Source organism: Delphinus delphis, chromosome 15, assembly GCF_949987515.2.
Source record: "Delphinus delphis chromosome 15, mDelDel1.2, whole genome shotgun sequence".
NCBI classification, from domain to species: domain Eukaryota; kingdom Metazoa; phylum Chordata; class Mammalia; order Artiodactyla; family Delphinidae; genus Delphinus; species Delphinus delphis.
Genome location: NC_082697.1, coordinates 26,212,975 through 26,234,397, shown reverse-complemented (window position 1 = coordinate 26,234,397; position 21,423 = coordinate 26,212,975). Strand labels below are relative to the sequence as shown.

Genomic DNA, 21,423 nt, shown 5'->3' with positions numbered 1-21,423 from the left:
CTGGTTTTTCTAATCAGCACTCCAGGGCAGCCCCTCCAATCAACTGGAGGTGGCTCAAAAGACGTGAATCCTATTTGCCACAACTGTTAAGTCTTGAGGGCATGGACTTTGTTTTACTCACCTCTTTTTTGATTCACAAGCAACTTTGTTAATAAGTGTTACCACTGTATGCTTCTGATCCCACTTAATCCCTGCAGCAGCCTTCTGAGGCAAGCACCATCATTATCCTGCTTTTGACACACGAGACTCTGGGACTCCAAGAGAAACTACTGGTTCAAGGTCATACACATGTGAACCTAGGTCCACCTGTCTCCGCCCATTTCCACGGACGTACTAGCCAATTGATCTGTTCATGGCCCTGGGGTGTGCACTGCAGGGAACACAGGGATAGTTTGCTCTTTCTAGTGGCATTCAGAACACTTCTTGTCCTGTTTGAGATTCCCAGCAGTTCAGTGATGTTTGGAGTTATTCCAGGAATAATAGACATTCCCATTTTACAGATAGGGAAACTGAGGCTCAGAGAGAAGAAAAGGCTTGCAAAGGTCAGTCATGGGGGACTTCCCTTGGAGGTCCAGCGGTTAAGACTTCACCTTCCAATGCGGTGGGTGCAGGTTCAATCCTTGGTCACAGAGCTAAAATCCCACATGCCTCGTGGCCAAAAAATCAAAAAAACATAAAACGGAAGCGATATTGTAACAAATTCAAAAAGACTTTTAAAATGGTCCACATCAGGAAAATCTTTAAAAAAATAAAAAGTCAGTCTTGGAGGTGCCAAAGCAAGAGACCACCTTTCATTCCCTGCTGCCACTCTAAGGGTGGGAGTTCAGGACCTGCTCAGGGGTTAACTGGGAGTTTGATGTCTGGGGCAGTCAGGGATTGGGTCAGGCCTCTTCCTGTTGGCCGGCGGGGGCGCTGAGGGAGACCTCACTTCCTGCTGTTGGGAGGTGACTGGCAGGATGTAGGGGAGCAGGTGGGGGTGGCTGTATGAGCTAGCACTAAGCAGCCTGGGCCATTTCCCCACCCCCAAAAGAGGGAGGGAGGGGAAGAGGGAAGGCTGGTGTCTGGGAGCCTCTGTCGGCTCTCACACCCAGAGGCAGTGGGGAGCTCTGACCCTCGCTCCCACCGGCACTAACCTGGAACACCCAGGCTTTTAGAAAAAACTCAAAACAATCCTATGCATTGGCCCCTGCACTTTATAATTTCCAACTGCCTTCTTATGCACGGCCTGATGTCTTTCCTGCCATGTCTCTGACTGCAGGACAGGGTTTGGGGGATTATTGTTCCCGTTGGAAAGATGAGGAAACTGAGGCCCAGGGAGCTTACAATAAGCAACCTCCCTGGATCATACAGCAAATCAGTTCCGGGACTTAGGTCTCCAGAACCCAGGGGTCATGGCAAGGTCAGAAGGGGTCAGTCAGAACCTTTCCAGCTGTCCTGGGTGGGCCACACAGAGGGCATAGGCCCTAGAGGAAAGGAACCAGGCTTCAGATCAGAGCCAGACCCAGCAGATATCCCAGGTCCTCCTCTCATTCACTGTGTCCCCTCATTGGGTCAGCCTCTGCAATTGAGCCTGTTTTAAAAATCTGTATAACAGGGCTTCCCTGGTGGCGCAGTGGTTGAGAGTCCGCCTGCCGATGCAGGGGACAAGGGTTCGTGCCCCGGTCCGGGAAGATCCCACGTGCCGCGGAGCGGCTGGGCCCGTGAGCCATGGCCGCTGAGCCTGCGCGTCCGGAGCCTGTGCTCCGCAACGGGAGAGGCCACAGCAGTGAGAGGCCCGCGTACCACAAAAAAAAAAAAAAAAAAAGAAAGAAAAAAATCTGTATAACAATGGTACCCCAATATTGTGAAGAATAAGTGAGATGAAATAAGTAAAGTGCTCAGTCCAGAACCACAAAGGGAACCTTGCCTCTCTAATATTATTCTCTCAAGAGACAGTAAAACAGCCCAGGACACACAGACACACAGGTAAATAGTTAATATTTACTGAGTACCTCACATGTGCCAAGAGCCTTTCTAAGTGCATTTAATTCTTACAAGGTCACAAGGCTGGTATTATGCCCATTGTACAGATGAGGAAATGGAGGCACAAGAGGTTACAGACCCAAGGTCATAACCCTAGTAAGTGACAAAGCCAGGATTCAAACTCAAACAGCCTGTCTCTAAAGCCCATGCATACCACCTCCCTTAATAGTAATGATTAAATTTTAAAATCATTACTTGCTCAGACACAATATTCCATAGTTTATGAAGCATTTTCCCACCCACTTCCATTTATTTCTCACCACACCAGCCCAGAGAGGAAGGCAATGTTTACTCCTAATTTATAAAGGGGAGGGGGAAACTGAGGCTGTGAAAGGGGGAACTATCCTGTCTTGCCAAGGTCACACAGCAAGGTCGGTGGCAGAAGAGGGGGTGGTATCTGGGACTTTCCGACTCCAAATTCAGGGGACCATTCCCAGCCTTACTCAACTCCCAAGCCCCCTAAATAGCAAGCCTGCTGGAGGCCTTGGGGGCTTTCTCCCCAGGCCAGTTGCTCTGGCTGGGCTTCCACTGTTCAGCTGGAAGGTCCCAAGGCTGCGTCCTCCACCCACCCCACACCCCACCGCTCACTATCAGATGGGAGGGGCAGGAACTCTGGGACTGGTGGAGTTTCCGACCAGGCAGGAAAAAGAACAAAGGAACTGCATGGGGGGAGAAGGTGGAGGGGGGTGGCCAGGAGGGTGGCAGGAGTGGAGGGGACACTTCACCATGGAATATGAAGTCAAGAAAGGGAAAAAGGTAGGTGGGAGGTTGGAAGGGGTACGCGGTAGAGAGATGTCCCCGGAGTCGGAGAAGTGGGAAGCCTGGGGGGAGGAGGGGGGTGATGGGCAGTGAGTGGCGTCAGGAGAGTCTTTCTTCTTATTGGGAAAGACCTTCCTCCCCACCCTTGGGCAGCCAGACATTTGGACTCAAAATTCCCTAACCCGTCTCCCTGCTCTCAGTGGCCTGTGCCATCCCAGGAATGGACAGACGGACGGGCACCTTCCAGGAAAATCCAGCCAGTCAGATTAGTTTGGGAGATATTCTCAACCTGCTTCCCTGGTGTTCCTGGGGGTTCCCTCCTGCAGCTTCTCAGACCAAGGGACAGATAGAGAGCCACCCAACAAACCCATTCCCCTGCTCCCTGCCTCCCCAGACAGAAGGACCTCAGCCAGGGCAATTCTGTGCTATGAGGCTGCCTATCCAGGCTCGAGACACCTGCTTGCTCCCCCCCCGCTGGGTTCCAACTGAGCCTGCCCCCTCCCTGTCTTTATACAGGGCCCAGTTCTGCTCCAAAGGCCTCAGCCTGGGGGTCATTCCCCCCACCCCTAGACCTTTACCCCTTCCTGACTCTCAGATATTTTCTAGTCTGGTTCTCTGGGCATCACACCTGTTTCTCTTTGTGGTCCAGGGAGCCTCTGGGATTCCAACTCCTACCCCCACCCCCACTGAGCCCTCTTCCCCCAGGAAACCTAGATCCAGCTGTTTGAAAAGACTCCCACATGAACTGTGAGGGCTCCGAAGGGAGACAAGACATAGGTGCTTGTTCTCTCTTGGTTCATTCCTTCTATAGATATTTAGTCAGCACCTATTATGTGCCAGGCACTGTGCCTGGCGCTGGTGATGATGCACTTGGTGAGCAAAGTCAGACAAGGTCCCTGCTCCCTCCCTGAAGCTCACATTCTAGTGAGGGAGACAACTATTAATTTTTTAAAAAAAACAATGTAAAACTGTACAAAAGTCTCCATACAGAGTGCTGGGTGACAGAATATTAAGGGACCCAGCCCTAGACTGGTCAGTTTGAGCTGAGATCTGATGGGTGGAAGGAAAGAGGACAGGGAAGAGTGTTTCTGGCAGAGGAACAGCATGTGCAAAGCTCCATGGTAGGAAGGAATGTAGCAAATAGGAAGAACTGAAAGATGGCCCTATAGCTGGAGGGCAGGAGTTAGGGGCAGCGTGGGGTGAGATGAGGCTGGAGAAGTGGGCAGGGGTGGACCACTGAGGGCCACAGACAAAGCATTCACCTCCCCACTCCACTCACATATACACACATGCTCCCATATACAGGATAAAGTCCTGGCTCCACAGCCGGCATTCGAGCCCTCTATGACTTGTTCATCTCGTCATTCAGCCACAGCTACAACACACCTTCTCCAGGCTCGCGCCCGCCCTTGCAGCCCCCAGTGTTTTGCACATGCTGTGCCCTCTGCTTGGGGTGCTCGTTCCCACATCGCTTGTTCTCATTTCTCAGAGCTTCCACGTACTTCATCCAGGCTCCGTGATACTGATTTTAAAACTTGAGCTGGGCCTGCAGCAGAATCACCTGGAGCGCTTGTTAATACACAGATCATTGGGTCTCATCCCAGGTTCTGATCCAATAGGTTTGAGATGGAGCGCAAGAATGTAGATTTCTCTTCAGTTCACAGGCGATGCTGCTGCTACTGCTGGTGGAGACCCAGGAACCACACACTGAGAACCACTGCTCTAGAGCAGTGCTCGCACTTTCCTGGGAGTTTAAATTCTGTTGGGATGGGCTGGGGTCCTGAAATTTGCTCCTTTAACCTTGATCCAGGCCATTTTTATGCAGGTGCCCACTGGATTAAACTTCAAGGTACCTGTTAACCATTTCTAATATTTAGGAAAGCACAGAAAATAGCTTAAATACCTATGCACCCACCACTCAGCCACACTGAATGTTAATATTTTTCTGTACTTGCCCCAGCCTGGGTGGGGGTTCCTTAAGCCTCAGCCTGGGCCTGCACAGGGCTTCTACCCTCACCTGCATGTTTAGAATGGAAGGTTTGGAGCCAGACTGCCCAAGGTGAACTATTGGTTCTACCGCTACTAGCTGGTGACCTTATTAGCTAGCTGCCTCTCTGAGGCTGTTTCTCCACCTACTAAATGGGAATCATAGAGCTACCCTCTCTGCAGAGTTTTTGTAAGAATTAAATTAGGTAATGTAAGTAAAAGGCTGCACATGAAAGTGCTGAATATGATCAAGTCAGTTGCTGTTATTACTGTTCTTACCCCCACGCCCCCGCCTCTCCCAGGGCTTCGTGTCCCCCATCCGGAGGCTGGTGTTCCCGAAGGCTGGGCGCCGGGCAGCCTTTCGAAGCAGTGTGAGCCGCCGGCCCCTGCATTCGATGCCCCTTTATCCCCCCGACTACCTCATCGACCCCCAGATTCTGCTGTGTGACTATCTGGAGAAAGAGGTCAAGGTACTTTCGGGATGAGCAGGAGGGGTGGGAAGAAGCTTGAGATAAGGGGCTGGGGGGAAAGTTTTCCTCAGCCCTCTTAGGTTACCTGGCTGGATCTGAAAATTAAACTGAACAAAGATTAACAGGAGAAAAGCACACACATTTTATTAAATTTTCACATGGACATGAGAGCCTTCAGAAGAGAATGGAAGACCCTGAGAAGTGACCAGAGCAGGAAGTTTTTATACTTTTTGACAAAGAAACAATAAATCTGTGAAGAATGGACAAGGCCAGAGGGGTTTGGAGGGGGTTGGTAAATGGTGAAAGAGGAACAAGGTTTGTTTATACAGACTTCTCGGCCCTCAATTCCCTGTCCCTGGTGATAAGGATGTCTCCCTTCCTACTGGTACCCTGAAAGGAGGGTACCCTTCACCAGGGAGATTTATCGCCTGCTTTCAGGGAAGATGGGTGAGGTGGGAGAAGTTAGAGTGACCTTCCTGCTTCTGCCGTTTTCTCATACTCCTTCAGCTTAAGATATTCAATGTGCCAAGACGCCATATTTTAGGGAAGCATGTTCTGGATCCCATCAGGAAAGACCTTACCTCTCCCCCACACCAACCCCTGACCACACAGGGGAGGCTCAGGGGAAAGAGGCCTGGGTTCAAGGCAGCCTTGCCGCTGAATTATGCTGGGGACCCTCAACAAGTGACCTCCACCTGTTCAGCCTCAGTGTTGCCATCTCAACATGGGGCTCAAAGCCTACCCCAAGGGGAGAGCAGATGGGAGGGTGCTCTGTGCACCAAAAAGCCGGACCGTCCTGTGAGATTTTACTGCAGTGACGTTGCTGCTACTTGGACAGTGTCCAGCTTAAAGGAAGCCAGTTCTGCAGGCCACATGGACTTAGGCCAACTCAGGGGCTTTACTTCTATTTTATGAACCCCATGAAGGAGCAGTGGAGAATCCTCGCTACCCAATAAAGACTGATATGGGGGTAGGAGTGTCAGATTTAGTAAAAACAGGCACCCAGTTAAGTTTGAATTTTGGTGGGGGGAGGGATAAATTAGAGTTTGGGATTAACAGATACACACTACTATATATAAAATAGATAAACAACAAGGACCTATTGTATAACACAGGGAACTATATTCAATATCTTATAATAATCTATAATGGAAAAGAATCTGAAAAAGAATATGTATTTGAATCACTTTGCTATATACCTGAAACTAACACTGTAAATCAGTTATATTTCAACAAACAATTTTTTTTTAATTTGAATTTCAGATAGGCGATGAGTACTTTTTTAGTTTTGATATTAGTTGTTTATGTGAAAACCAAGTTTAACTGGCATCTTGTATTTTACCTGGCAGCCCTATATGAAGAGAAAAGCTAGCAAACAAATCCACTTAAAAAATTGGGAACTGAAATTTCATAGAGAATAAAAAGAAAAGAAATGGTATGATTGGTAGAATCACCTAGAAGAATAAAACTAAAAATATTTTAAAAAGTTAATTCTTATATTAAATAACATTTAAGTGTGATAACATTAAGCTATAACTAAGAATGAATGAAGAATTAATTTACTATTAATTTAATTTAGGGCATCATTTTTCTGACAAAATTATATACTAATTGGATACAACATTCTTCCCTTTCCATTTGACTTCTGCAACAAGATCATGAAGAGGGCCAGTGACCTGCACAGTCAGCTGACACTGGTGCTTGGGGTGCACAGAGCCACTCAGGCCAAGCAGGAAATTCAAGCTATTCTAATGACTTTTGTTTCTGCCATAGCTAAATAACTATGTGCTCATAAAATAAGCTTATTTTAGCAAAAATAAGCTAGCAGTGAGAGTATGGACTCTGGTGTGTGGAGTCCAGTTCTGCCCTTTTTAGCTCTATAATATTGGGCAGGTTATTTGGCTTTGCTGTGCCTTAGTTTTCTCATCCTTAAAGCGATGATGAATGAGTGCATAAAACTCTCAGGACTATGCCTGGCTCCTACAATGGCTTTAATAACAGTTATTATCAGGCTATTATTATTAATTCAGATATTTTTATCTCAGTCTACCCGCACTGTGTCAGTGAGGAGGTCAGGGTCCTCCAAGGCTTCAGGGAGACCTCTCTCTGCCCTTTTCCCACCACCCCCGCCCCCACCCCATTTCCATCCAGTTCCTGGGCCACCTCACCTGGGTCACCTCCTCACTGAACCCCTCCAGCCGCGACGAGCTCCTGCAGCTGCTGGACACGGCCAGGGTGAGGCTCCGGGAGAGGGGAGGGCAGGGTCTGGTCCCCTACCTCTCCCACCCGAGGCCCCCGGGACTCAGGAGATCCGACCCACCCCGCAGCAGCTGAAGGAGCTGCCGCTGAAGACCACGGCGGAGCAGGACAGCATCCTGAGCCTGTCGGCCCGCTGCCTGCTGCTCACCTGGCGCGACAACGAGGAGCTCATCTTGCGTATCCCCACGCACGAGATCGCCGCTGCCTCCTACCTGCAGGACGACGCGCTGCACCTGCTGGTGCTTAAGACCGGTACGGCAGGCGGGGCCTGGCAGGGGCGGGGCGGGGGAGGTGAAGGAGTGGAGAAAGGGCCAACACCTAGTCTTGGGCATGGGCGTGACCTGGGGCAGGGGCGGGGCCTGAGGCTGGATAAGTGGGTGATGGAAAGACCTGACCAAACTACCCTGAGACTAGGGACAGGACATGGCTGTTTGCGAGAAGAGGAAGCCCAAGGTTGAGGCTTGAAGGAGGGGCGGCCTGACCCACCATCTTCGAAACGGTGGAGAAGCCAGAATCCTGAGGCCTGAAGTTAAAGGGCGTGATGAAGGGTAGCAAGGCTCTGAGGCTAGGAGGGAACCTGCGGCAGAGGCGGAGTCTCATCTAGTGGAAGGGCCGTACGCTGGGGAGGCGGAGCTTGCGGCTGGGGTATCTTGGTGGGAGATGTCAGACCCTGCCATACTAGGGGCGGGGCCTGAGGCCAGGGGAGGGGTTGAAGGGAAGCCGGAAGCCAAGGAGGTGTTCCTGAAACCCGGGACAAGGTCCGAGTTAAGGGTAAAGAAGGAGGGGACAGCCTGACCACTACTCTCAGACCAGACGGCAGCGTCTGGGAGGCAAGGGGCGTCGGAATGGGGTAGGGCGGGTGGGAACTGGCAAACCCAGGGGTGGAGCCTGAGGGTGGGGGCGGGACCCAAAAGTAAGGACCCGTAGTGGGGCGGGGTCCGGCCTCCCGACTTTGAAGCCAGGGGTGGAGCTTGAGGGTGGGGGCGGGGCCAGACACGGCTGGACCCCTTCTCCCCCCAACCACCACCGCAGCGGCGGGGTCAGGACACCCAGCTGGCCTCGGGAGAGGGCTCTCAGCCCAGATCGCCTGCTTCTGACGGCCACCCGGCCTTTCCTAGGTCTGGGCGTGGACCCGGTGCCAGCCGGAGTAGACGCCAGCCCCGGCGGCGCGGGGCGCGACCCGGGCCCGCCCGGGGCGGCGCCCGAGAAGCGGCGGGTGGGCGCCACGGAGCGGCGCCACACCATCTGCAGCCTTGACTGGCGGATGGCGTGGGGCGGGAGCGCGGGCGCCGAGGCCCGGGCCGGGGGCGGCGGCGGCGGCAGCCTGGAGCGCCAGCGCGCCGGGGCGCGGGCGTCGGGCAGCTGGGAACGGCGGCAGACTTTCAGCGGCAGCTGGGAGCGGCGACACGGCGGCGGCGGCGGCGGCGGCGCCGCGGGCAAGCCGGGCGGCAGCTGGGAGCGGAGGCAGGCGGGAGGCGGCGGCAGCTGGGAGCGGCGCCACCCGGGCCCCAACCCGCTCGACCCGCAGGACCCCAGCCCCGACGCCTACTGCAACCTGGTCATCCTGGCTGTGGCCAACAGGGTGAGCCCGAGGGCATCCCGCGCCCCTGCGCCCTGCCTCCCCGGCGCGTTTTCACACTCCCCACACACATACCAAGTTCCTGGAGTCTACCCCAGCCCCTTTTCTTTTCCCTCCTTCGGCCCTACTGCCCAGAACTTCGGAACTGTGTGCCCATTGACGCCAAAAGGCTTTTACTCCAGCCCCAGGACACCTCCCCCTTGCTCTCCCAATGGGATGAAAGCTCAAAATGGCCCAGACTTGATCTAACCCCTCATCCAGCCCTGCTCCTTCTCCAAAGTCGTCAATGTCCACACTACCACAGTAACAATAATGAGGACAGTAATCACCAGCACGAATTCAGTGCCGACCTGTGCCAGACAGGAAACCAGCATTAAGTCATTTCATTCTCACAGTAACCCCTGGAGGCAAATATTACCACCATCCCCATTCTATAGAGAAGGAAACAGACCCAGAGGCTAAGCAACTTGTGCAAGGTCACACAGGAAGCAGGTGGTGATTTCAGCATTGGGACCCAGAAGTTCAGAGCCTGTACTCTTGGTAACAATGGCCATCACCCAAGGCAGAAGACTTCTGGCCATTCTTGCCCCCCCCCCATCCTCCACATTCACCCTTGCTTTTATTCATTTGACCATGTTCATTGAGCGCCAGCTTGTGCTAGGCATTGGGCTAGGTGCCATGGATACAGAGATGAACAAAGACATATTTAGTGCCCTCCCTTAGGGAGCTCACCATCTAGCAGACACCTCCAAACCCTGAGCCTTGTAAGCTGTGTCTCTGGCCCAGGGCCCTGAACTCCCTCTCTATATAAACCCCACATGGTGAACAAAACAGACACGGTGCCTCTCTAAGAGAGGTGGATAGTAAGTGGTAAACTCAGGCTCTGGTGCTGACTTGAAACAATTTCTCACTTGGTGTGCAGCTCTGCACATGCTCCTGGTTTTCCTACCTCCCTGGCTGCTCCTTCTCAAGAGCTGGCGCCTCCTCTTCTCACCAGTCTCTTGAGGTTGGACTGTCCCAGGCTTAGTCCTTGATTCTCTTTCTCCTTTATCTACACTCATTTCTACGTGGCCTTCTCTAGTGAGAACTCCCCCAAATGTTACCTCCCACCAAATCTCCATGGCTGTGTCTCCACTCAGCCTCTCCGTTCAAAGGTCTAACGACCAGAGCTGAGCGCCTAGTCTTCTCCCCAGACCTGCTCCTCCCTTGCTCTCCCTGTCTTGATGAATGGCAGCTCTGTCCTTCCATTGCTCAGACCAAAACCCTGCAGCACTCCTTGGCTCCTGTCTCTCACACAACCCATATCCACTCTGTCAACAAATCCTGTTGGCCCTATTTCTAAAATATAACCAAAGTGCATCTACTTCTCCCCACGCTCCATTGTCCCCCACTTCCCAGGTCCATGCTCCATCTTCTCCCATCTGGGTCATTCACTCACCCCTCACTGGTTTGGCCATTGCTCAGAATCTGTTCCCCCACACGGTCAGAGCAGTCCTGTTAACACAGAAGTCACATTGTGTCACTGCTCAAAACCTTTCAGTGGCTCCCCAGTTCACTCAGAGTAAAATCTAGTGTCCTTACAACTGTTTATAAGGCCATCTACCTTATAATGGTGGCCTAGCCACCATCCTCATTTCCTCTCTAGCCTCATCTCAAGACATCTGTGCATTCCGGATGGTTCACTCTGGTATCCCTGGCCCCCAGGGCAGTGCCTGGCACATGATAGGTGCTCAATAAATATACTGAATAGATGGATTAGTGGGTACTATGTTACTATACCTTGTGATGGGGACCAAGTAGAAAAGCAGGTTGCAATGATAATGAGGGACGAGATCCATTTTCCAGAGGGAAAGTGAGTTTGTGCCTTTTAAACTGAAATGTGTAAGAGAGAAGGAAGCAGCAGGGCAAAGAGTCAAGAAAGCAAATTCCAGGGGGCTTCCCTGGTGGCGCAGAGGTTGAGAGTCCGCCTGCTGATGCAGGGGGACACAGGTTTGTGCCCCGGTCTGGGAAGATCCCACATGCCGCAGAGCGGCTGGTCCTGTGAGCCATGGTTGCTGGGCCTGCGCGTCCGGAGCCTGTGCTCCACAACGGGAGAGGCCACAGTAGTGAGGGGCTCGCGTACAGCAAAAAAAAAAAAAAAAAAGAAAAGAAAGCAAATTCCAGGCAGAGGGAACAGTGTACCCTGTTTATCCCACTGGGCTGTGAGGGCTTTAGGCCTCATCGAATTCACCTCTGAGACTCCACAGCCTGGCCCAGTGCTTGCCACACAGTGGGACTAAATAATAATTTGTGGAATGAGTAAATAAATAAGGGTTGTTTTCTAGGAGTAACTGAGCCTCTGGCCTCCAATCTGAGGCATCATGGTCCCAAGGAGGGTACAGGAGTTAGAGTCAAAAAACCTGGGTGCCAATATTAACCAAAGCCATAAGCCTGCTGTGTGAGCCTGGGCAAGTCACTTAACCACTCTAAGCCTCCATGTCTTTCATTATAAAATAAGGATGCCCTCTTCCCTGTCCATTTGGTAGAGCTATTATAAGGGTCAATCCTGGTTTAATGATAATTTCACTCCCTCATCCCAAAATGCCTGTCCTGGGTCACGTTTTAATTTACTCCCTGGACTGGCTTTTTTAGAAGCACAATATAAGAAGTGGCTTCATGAAGTTGGTCTCTTCATTAGTTGTTGTCTTTCCGTGTCTCTTGCTTAAAGACTTAAAGAGGTAAATCAAAGAGGCAAATTCCTCTTCATATTTGCGATCTCAAAAAAGTTGCACCCAAGAACTTAAATGCCTTCCTTCTATCAGGGACTGAAGTTTATGTGTTCATCCTGCTTCCATTTTTGCCTTGGGTGCCAGGAAGCTCATATCTAAATATGGCATAATAACTATGTTGAGCAGTAGTAACTCTGCTGAGCCTAACATTTTCATACAGTTAATTCTTCCTTTCCTCTTACTAGGCATTAGGAGACCTGGGCTCTAGTCCTGGCTAATCACTTTACGTCTCTGGGCTTCAGCTTCCTACGTGTAAATTAAACTAAATTAGGGCTTATTTTAGATAAGCTTCAGGAGGCCCCATAATTCTCCCAGAAATTTAGGGTGCATGTGTGCATTTTTCAGGGCAGAAGAGTTACATTTGTCACTGGATTCTGTAAAGGCCAGTGAGTGGCTATTTCTATAAAGGCCACCCAGAACGTGGCCATATAATTTTGATGAAAAATGTCCTCAAAATCAATTTAAAGGCTCCCATAGTTGTGTGTGTGCCCTTGTGCGCCTCCTCACACTGCGTTTTTAGGAAGCAGGGGCATCCTGGTCCCTGGAGAAGGCCTGAGCTCTGTCCTCCTCTCTGGGCCAGGATGCTGCAGAGGAGTCCTGCGCCCTCATCTGTCAGGTCTTCCAGATCATCTACGGGGACCAAAGCATCGAGTGTGTGGACCGGGCCGGCTACCACTACACGTCCACGCCCGAACGGCCGTGGCTCTGCAGCCGCAGTGAGTACTCCAACTCCTGGTGGCCCCTCCTGTGAAACGTCCTGAAAGGCCAGAGGAGGGGGGATATCCCAGGACTGGGGCCAATGAAAGCCCTTAGGGGTCCTGACCTCTACAGCAATTACAGCATACCCCCGATATGTCGCTAAAATAAAATGTCAAATTTCATAATGACCTCAAACGTAGTTTCAGAACGAGACCCTCAGAGCTGAACTCTCTCTCCCTTTTGTTTTTTGGTGTCCCCACTTTGCCAAAACCTAAGCACATGCATTGTAAGTTTACTGAGCCATCTAGTCCCACTAGGACTCTAGGTCAACACCAAGATTTCCAGACTGGTCCTTGAATGCCATCAACGGCTGGAATGAGAATGAGACCAATAGCGGTATTCGTTGGTCACCAACTATGTGCCAAGCATAGGGCCGATGTACCAAATCTCATTTAATCCTCATAACAACCTTGTCTGTCCTGTTTGCCACTGTATCCCCTGTGCCTAACACAGGACCAGGGACGGATGCTCAAGGCATATTTTCTGAATGGATGAAAGAATGCTCTGAGGCCTTATGAATACAATTTTTGCAGATGAGGACATTAAGTCTCAGAGTAGTCAATAAATATCTCAGGGTCACACAGCTGGTGAATGGCAGAGTCAGGATTCAAACCCAGGTGCATCTGATTCTAAAGCTTCCTGCAACAGCCTCACTCCCCATGCTGCCTTCAGGGCCATTAAGTGAACTTCCTCAGCCACAGCCCCCTGAGCGTGGTCCCTGTTTGCGTAGCTCAGGCAACGGGGAGCCAGCTCTTTCCTTCTGGAGGCACTCACATCTGTGGGAACTGTGGTTATTGAGAATTTGGGAAAGTTCATTGACTCTCCCAGGGATGATGGACAAATAAATGAGATAACAACAGATATTTCAACAAATTCATTCATTCAACAAGTATTTCTTGAACACCTGTCTGTGGGATCCTGCTAATCACCAGGATGTACTGGCGAGTAAAGCCAGATGTGGCCCTCCCTCTGAGGCGTGCAGTGCTGAGGTAGGCCGACAGTAATTAAATAGTTGCACAGATAAAATGTAACCACACACTGTGTTATAAGAATGTATAATGAGGAACCAGCGGGGCCTGGAAAGTCAGGGGAGTGTCCTGAGGAAGTGACACTAAGTGAGCCACGAGGGGCAGGGGGAAGCCAGTAGCTGGATTCACTGAGATGACAGGGGCAGGTACAGAGCAAGTTCTCTGTACCTGGTGCTCCGTTCTCCTCATGATTTTGAGCTCCTTGCCCTCAAAGTTCTTTTTTCTCTCTCTCAAACATACACAGTTTACAAAGCGCTACCTCGCCTGTTCCCTGGCTTGCTCTCCCCAAGGCCCCCCTGAGGTAGGCAGGAAGGTGGTATTGTCCCAACCTTGGGGAAGTTGAGTGCCGGGAGAGGAGAAGTGCGTTGCCCAAGGTTGGCTGTGTGTTGCCGGTGGGGGCAGGAATCACGGTCAGAAACTTCCAGTGGCTGCCCATTTCACTCAGAGTGAAAATTAACACCCGTACAGTTACTAACAAGGCCATTCGTGCTCCGGCCACCATCCTTACTCCAGGGTGGGGCTGAGCTTGGGGCCTCAGGGAGCCAGAGATGTTGGTCCCTGCTTTGCCGCCTCTGACCGCCCTCTGTCTGCTGCCCCCAGGTGACAGCTGCCGCACGGATGGGACTTACGCCTATGACGCCGACTTCAGCTGCTGCAGCTCCTTGTGGGTACCGTCCTTCTCAGGGACCCCACTCTGGTCCCCTCTGTCCCTGCACAAACAGGGTTGCTCATCTAGGCATTCTTGAGCCCCTATGGGCAAGAGAGGGTGGGAGAAAGTGACTCCACCTTGATTTGTGCTGAGATGCTAGGCCCCGAGGGTGCGGGTAACCTGAACTTCCCAGGCTCTGGTGAGCTTATAGGATCTGAACCCCTGAGAGACAGACAGGGCAGCCAGAACTCAGAACTACGTCCACACGGGCCTGCGGCTCTTTCCCAGTCATCCAGACACAGTGGCCTGCAGAGGCCAAAATCACAGCTAATGCCAAAAAGTCATTTTGGCTCTATGGAATAGAGAATCCTAAAAAAGAGTAGCTTTAAAAAGGATAAAGCTTCCCCCCCCCACCCCCGCCCGCCTGTCTCTTACATAAGATAGACAAGGAGTCTATGGCCTTACGGTCATTAAGGGCTAGGGCTTATCTTTTCCTCCCTCTCTAACACTTGCTTCCATCCTCAAGGTCACCTCATGGGCCCAGATAGTGGCTATAGTTCCAGCCATCACAGCAGCATATGAGGAATCTCTTTAAAGAAAGAGCTGTGCTAGAATTCCTACCTGACTTCTGCTTACATCTCATTGGCCAGAACTTGGTCTCATGGCCAGAACTAGCTGTAAGCAAGTCTGGAAAATGTAGGTTTTTTTAAAAAAAAAAAATCTCATTTGGGAATGTTGTCCAGGGTTCTATTTAGGGTGACTGACCACCCCAGTTTGCCCAGGATTTAGGGGTTCCCCAAAACATGGAAGTTTCAGTACTGTAACCAGGAAAGTCCCAGGAAAACTGGGACAAGTTGGTCACCTTAGTTCTGTTACTAAGGCCTTTGGCTTTCTGTTATTAAGGCTGACAGGGGACAGCCTCTGCCAGTGATATAGGCCTTACTTCCCCCTGCCCCCCTTTTCAGCGGCAATATACTTGCTTAAGACTGTGCACTCTTAGGCCAGTCCTTAAACAACCTGCTAGAGAGATGACAGTCATGACAATGACTAACTTTAGAACTTGCTGTCTGCCAAGTGCTATTCTATAATGCACTTCGTTTTTAAAATCTACATAGCAACATTACAGTAGCTACTGTTTATTTACTGCCTAGTCCATGACTCTAAGTACTGTACAAATACTAACTCCTCTGTTTCTTACAATGACACCAATTTTTATCATACCATTTTACAGATAGAGAAACTGAAGAATAGAGAAGTTAAGTAACTTGACCCAAGGTCAAGCAGCTAGTAAGTTGTAGGCCTGCGATTTGAACCCAGACAGGCTGGCTCCAGAGTCCACACTAAGCTTACACTGCTTCTCTGGAGGTAATCATTGAAGATGGTTCTGGAACAATGTAGAGACCAGGAGGCAGGAGCCCAATGTTGACTTTTATTTAAGCAATATTTATTGAGTACCTACCATGTGCCAGGCACTGTGCTCTGTGCTAGGGATACAGTGGGGAGCCAGACAAGGACGAGGCCTGCGCTTGGCACATAGTAGGTACTCAGCAAACAGAGAAAACCAGGTCCCTGCTCTTGCATGGTTTACAAGGTAGCACAGGAGACAATGAAATCATTATTTAGTAATAATAAGCGTCAACAGCAATAAACACTCAAGAGAAGCTCAGAGTGCTGAGAGAGAGGCTGTGGAAACCCTACCTCATCTGGGGAGTCAGGAGGGCCTCTCCGAGGTGATGACACTTGAACTGAGACATGACAAATAAAAGGGGGAAGAGCGCTCCAGGTACAGGGAACAGCAAGTGCAAGGATGCTGAAGCGGGATCCACTTGGCATGTTTGAGGAGCAGCCAGGAGGCCACTATGGCTGCAGCAGAGGGTGTGAAGGACAGAGTGGTTAGAGAGGAGATCTGGTGGGGGCATCGGAAAGGCCTTCATGTCATGGGTAGGCTTACAGACTATGTGACCACATTTGACAGAGGGTCTAACCCATTCTAGAGGGATCAGGGAAAACTTTCCTGAGGAGGTGACATTTAAGATCCAATGGTGAGGAAGAGTTAGCTGAGCAAAAGACAGGGAAGGGGAGGCATTCCAGGCAGAGGGAACAGCATGTGCAAAGGCCCAGAGGTGAGGAGGTACTTGGAGTATTAGAAGAAAAGACAGAAGGCAGGGTGACCTGAGCACAAACAGCAAGGGGGAGACGAGGCTTGAGAGGTGGTGCGTGGCCAGATCATATGGGGCCTCGAAGGCCAAAATGGTGTATAGGATGAGGCCCCAGGCCCAGAGCACTGGTGGCTGCACCCTCCCACCTTCAGCCTACCACATGGAGAGGAGCTGGAGGGAGGCGAGTGAGGGCCCTTCCCCCCCTGTCTCTGCAGCAATGGCTCCCAGGACACATTTGAAGCCTGTTACAGCGGCACGTCCACACCCTCTTTCCATGGCTCCCACTGCAGCGGCAGCGACCACAGCAGCCTGGGCCTCGAGCAGTTGCAGGATTACATGGTCACGGTGAGCTGGGGCAGGCAGTGCGAACAGCATAAGCAAGGGCCTGGAGAACACACGGGGTATTTCAGGCATCATGAATAATCCTGGACGTAACTGAAGCATAAGACCTCAGCGGTCAGGGCAGGGCATGAGGTTAGGAGAGCAAACGGAGTCAGCTGTGAAAGGCTTTAAGTAATGTCAACTAGCACTGAGTGTCGACTTTATACCAGGCACTGTTCTGAGCACCTTTAATGCATCATTTCTTTCCATCCTTTCAACAACCCAAGAAGGAAATGCCTTCATTATCCTCACATTGCAGATGAAGAAAGCGAGGGTTAAGGAGGCTGTCACCTACCCACGATCACAGAGCTGGTCAGTGAAGGGGCCAGGATTTGAAATCGGGCAGCTTGAGTCCATATCCCATTCTTAGATGCAGCCCAAGGCCGGGTTTTCACGGGAGGGCTGGGCTGGATACACCCTTAGCGAGGGCTCTGGGTCTTTTAGGCAGGGGTTGGGTGGGGGTTGCTCTTGGGATTAATCTCGAATGGTGTCCCTGACAGTTGCGGAGTAAGCTGGGGCCCCCTGAGATCCAGCAGTTTGCCCTGCTGCTGCGGGACTACCGTCTGGGGCTGCCCATCCAGGACTATTGTGCAGGCCTGCTGAAGCTCTACGGAGACCGGCGCAAGTTCCTCCTGCTTGGTGAGCCCCCTGCCCAGGCTGGGAGTGTTTACTCTTTATCCCTTGGCCTCCCATAAAGCCGACATCATGAGATCCATGAGGCAAACAGGGAAACCAAAGTGCAGAGAGGGGAAGACTTGTCTGCAGTCAGAGCCGGGAGAGAGAGCACAGGTGTAACCATTTCACCTTCACAGCAAAGCTGGGAGAGGATATGATTCTTCCCATTTTACTCCATGAGGAATCTGAGGCTCAGAGAGGCTAAGGAACTCTTCCAAGGTCACAGAGCTAGTAAGGAGGGCTAGTGATAACAGCAACAGGAACGATAATCTTAATAAGCTAACATGTATTGGGCAGTTACCGTGTGTAGTGGCAAGGATCATCTCATTGAACGCCCTCAGTTCCGGGAAGTTGAAACTATGATTTGCCCTCATTTTGCAGATAAGAAAACTGAGGCTTAGAGAAGCAAAGTACATAAATAAGTCACAAAGCTAATAAGTAGTGACAGAAGTAAAACGGAAGCCAAATGGGGCACTCAGTGTGTGTTAAGTACCTTATTTAATCCTCACAGCCCTACCGAGAGAACAGGTGTAATTATCTCCCTTTTACAGGGGAGGAAAGTAAGGCTCAGAGTAATTATTGGAGGAGTGTTACACAACTCATAAATGGGAATGTAATAATAATAATGATAACAATAATAAGCTAACATGTAGTGAGCATTTATTGCGTGCGGAGCATTATGCCGTTACTCTCTGGCTCAGAGAGTCAGGAATTGTGCAAGGTCACACAGCCGGCGAGCGGCAGGGTGGGGATTTGCACTCCGCTCCCCAGAGAAGGTGATTCCTCCGTGGGAGGGGAAGGCTTGACCCCAAGGAATCACCCTGCCCCTCGGCCTGCAGGGATGCGGCCCTTCATTCCGGACCAGGACATCGGCTACTTCGAGGGCTTCCTGGAGGGCGTGGGCATCCGCGAGGGCGGCATCCTCACCGACAGCTTCGGCCGCATCAAACGCAGCATGAGCTCCACGTCGGCGTCAGCCGTGCGCAGCTACGACGGCGCGGCCCAGCGGCCCGAGGCGCAGGCCTTCCACCGGCTGCTGGCTGACATCACGCACGACATCGAGGCGCTGGCCCCAGACGACGACGACGAAAGCACTGACGAGGAGGCCCAGGGCTCCCCGAGCGGGGTCGACGCGGCCGAGGACAACTACCTGTAGCCTGTGCCGCCGCCCATGCGGAGGGCGGGGAAGGGGGTGGCCCCAAGACCCCGCTCCTGAGTCTCACTCGCCGTTGCCTGTGGGACCCCATCCCCAGACCTCCTCCTCAAACCCCCAACCGGGGCTCCACCCTCCCGGGGTCTCTGTCCCTACTCCCGGGGCTCCGGTTCCTGCAGTACCGAGAATGTCCTGCAGGGGGCGGGATCCTAACCGGGACTTGGCAGCCCCTTGGCCGGCTGGGGTGGACTGCGAACTTCTTTGTCCCGCTAGCCCCGCGGGTTCGGCTTCTGGACTCTCCTTCCTCCTCGAGACTCCGCAGCTTTCTGGAGACCAAGGGAGGAATGAAGAGTGGGCTCCACCTGCTGGCCGGTTGAGAAAATAATTCTCAGAGCCCAAAGACCTCTGTTCCTCTTATTTTACAGTTTGAGAAACATGTTTGAGAGAAGGGACTTGAGGGATTCCCCTTAGATATTACCTCAAACTGACCATACTAAATGGTGTGGAGGGTATTTTTAAAGCTCTAAGAGACAGGGTCTCCCCTTCGCAGGTGGAATTAGATCGTTAGTGTGGAATAGAGGACTGACAGTCAACCCAGAGGTGGACGATTTGGGTCCCAGTCCTGACCCTAAGGCTCTGAACAGGTTGCTTGTTCAGATCTTGCATTTGGAGCCAGACAGGCTAGGCCTCCTGTCTGGTAGCAGTTCTAGCTTCTCTGCATCTCCATTTCCTCTTCTGACCATGAAGTCGGCCCCACCCACCTCACAGGGGCGTCATAGGGATGACTGAAGGTCAAGACCTCAGTGCTGGGTCTAGCACGTGATAAGCGCTCAATAAATGCTGTTCCCTTCCACATCGAACACTTTCTGACTCAGTTTACCTGTCTTTACCTGTGTGCAACGGGACAGGAACTGAGGTGGAGGTGAGAAGACCCTCAGGGAGCTCACAGTTTGGGAGGAGGAAATAGGAATTGCCCCTCACAGCTCTATTACAGCCTGGCTCTGTGCTCGAGGCCCAAATGAAAAGTACCCAAGATTCCGCAGACAAGCCGTCGCATCTGGGGTAGTCAAAGAAGTCTGAAGACAGGGTTGGAGGGGAGGAGAAGTCACCATAAGGACAGGACTCAGCACAGCCTCAGTAAAGGCTCAGAGGCTGAAAGAAAGAAGCCCTGAGAAGAGGCAAGAGAATTGCATAGAAGAGCTAAAATTTATTTGTAGAACTTTACATGGCCTTCCATGGCCAGACACAGGGCACTTACCGTGAGGTAGGTACTATTATCACCATTGTTAAAATTATATCATCATTATTATTAGGGCTTCAGATCCAGAGAGTTTCATGAGTTATACTCAGTTCGTGGCAAATGACCATCCCATCATAAATGATCCATGAAAGACCCTTCTGATGTCTTACTTTGTTTTATATTCCCCGAACTCCATCCATACATCCCCACAATCCTTCCCCTCCCTACAATAGGCACCCACCCCTATGTGTTGATATATATCCCTGGACATAAAATGTACAATGTCTTCTGTGTGTGTGTTTATATTACGTAAATGGTATTGTATAAGGTTCTCATTCTGTTGTTTCCTTTTTCACACCCTAATATGTTTTTAAGATCTACTTATGTTGGGACTTCCCTGGTGGTGCAGCGGTTAAGAATCTGCCTGCCAATGCAGGGGACACGGGTTTGAGCCTTGGTCCGGGAAGCTCCCACAAGCCATGGAGCAACTAAGCCTGGGCGCCACAACTACTGAGCCTGCATTCTAGAGCCCGCGAGCCACAACCACTGAAGCCCGCGTGCCTAAAGCCTGTGCTCCGCAACAAGAGAAGCCACCGCAATGAGAGGCCCGAGCACCACGACGAAGAGTAGCCCCCACTCGCCACAACTAGAGAAAGCCCTCGCGCAGCAACAAAGACCCAACGCAGCCAAAAATAAATAAATTTATTTTTTTAAAAAAAGATCTACTCATGTTGCTGTGTAAAAACCTAAATTATTACATCTAACCACTGCAAAATATTCCAAGCTGAGCATCCACTGTTTTATCTATCCATTCCCCCAGTGATGGACACTCAGGTTGCTTCCAGTTCCCTCTTACCATAAACCACACCGTGATGAACATCTTTGTGCATGACCCTTATGGGGCTGTGTGAAAATTTCTTTGAGCTCTATATCCAAGAGTAGAATTACTAGATCATACAGCATCTCTGTTTTAATTTTCACTAAAATCTGCTAGGATGGCTCCACTAGTAGAGTGTGAGGGATGTTTTCTCCCCACATTTTCAGCAACTTTTACATTATCTGACTTTGTAACTTTTGCCTACTTTGGGTGTAAGATGACATCTCGTTGTTTTAACTTGCGTTTCTCTGTCAATCCTGAGATTCAGAACCTCCTATACTTGTCAGGGATTTAGGCTTCCCCTTCAGTGAATTGTCTGTCCATATCTTTTCTCCATTATCTCCTGGATTTCCTGTTTTTTCTTGTTCATTTGTAGGAGTAGCTTATAAATTTTAGATGTCAATCTCTTTTTGGATATTGTTGTTACAAGGATCTTCTCCTAGAGCATTGCCCATCTGTTATTTATGGCAGTGGTTCTCCAACTTCAGCATTTATCAGAATCTCCTGATCCCCACTCCAGAGTTTCTGACTCAACAGAACAGAGGTGGGACCTAAGAGCTTGCGTTTTTGGTTTTGTTTGTTTTTAGCACTTGTGGTTTTTTTAAAAAATAAATTTGTGTATTTATTTATTTTTGGCTGCATTGGGTCCTCGTTGCTGA

At 50.9% G+C, this 21,423-nt stretch overlaps 1 protein-coding gene across 1 annotated transcript; it reads left to right on the top strand.

Annotated features, from left to right (window-relative positions):
- Nucleotides 1-2,716: 2,716 nt before the first annotated feature.
- Nucleotides 2,717-20,563, top strand: CCM2L (CCM2 like scaffold protein). Its single transcript, XM_060032788.1, has 10 exons — nt 2,717-2,778; nt 5,070-5,237; nt 7,389-7,472; nt 7,565-7,748; nt 8,615-9,078; nt 12,424-12,559; nt 14,231-14,294; nt 16,654-16,783; nt 17,320-17,458; nt 18,334-20,563. Exons 1-10 carry the CDS (start codon nt 2,749-2,751, stop codon nt 18,648-18,650), a joined length of 1,716 nt encoding a protein of 571 aa, XP_059888771.1. The 5' UTR covers nt 2,717-2,748; the 3' UTR covers nt 18,651-20,563.
- Nucleotides 20,564-21,423: the final 860 nt, after the last annotated feature.

Coding starts and splice junctions, on each gene's coding strand:
- CCM2L (XM_060032788.1), top strand. CDS start 2,749: ATGGAATATGAAGTCAAGAAAGGGAAAAAG. Junction 2,779..5,069: donor AAGTCAAGAAAGGGAAAAAG/GTAGGTGGGAGG, acceptor CGCCTCTCCCAG/GGCTTCGTGTCCCCCATCCG. Junction 16,784..17,319: donor TGCAGGATTACATGGTCACG/GTGAGCTGGGGC, acceptor TGTCCCTGACAG/TTGCGGAGTAAGCTGGGGCC.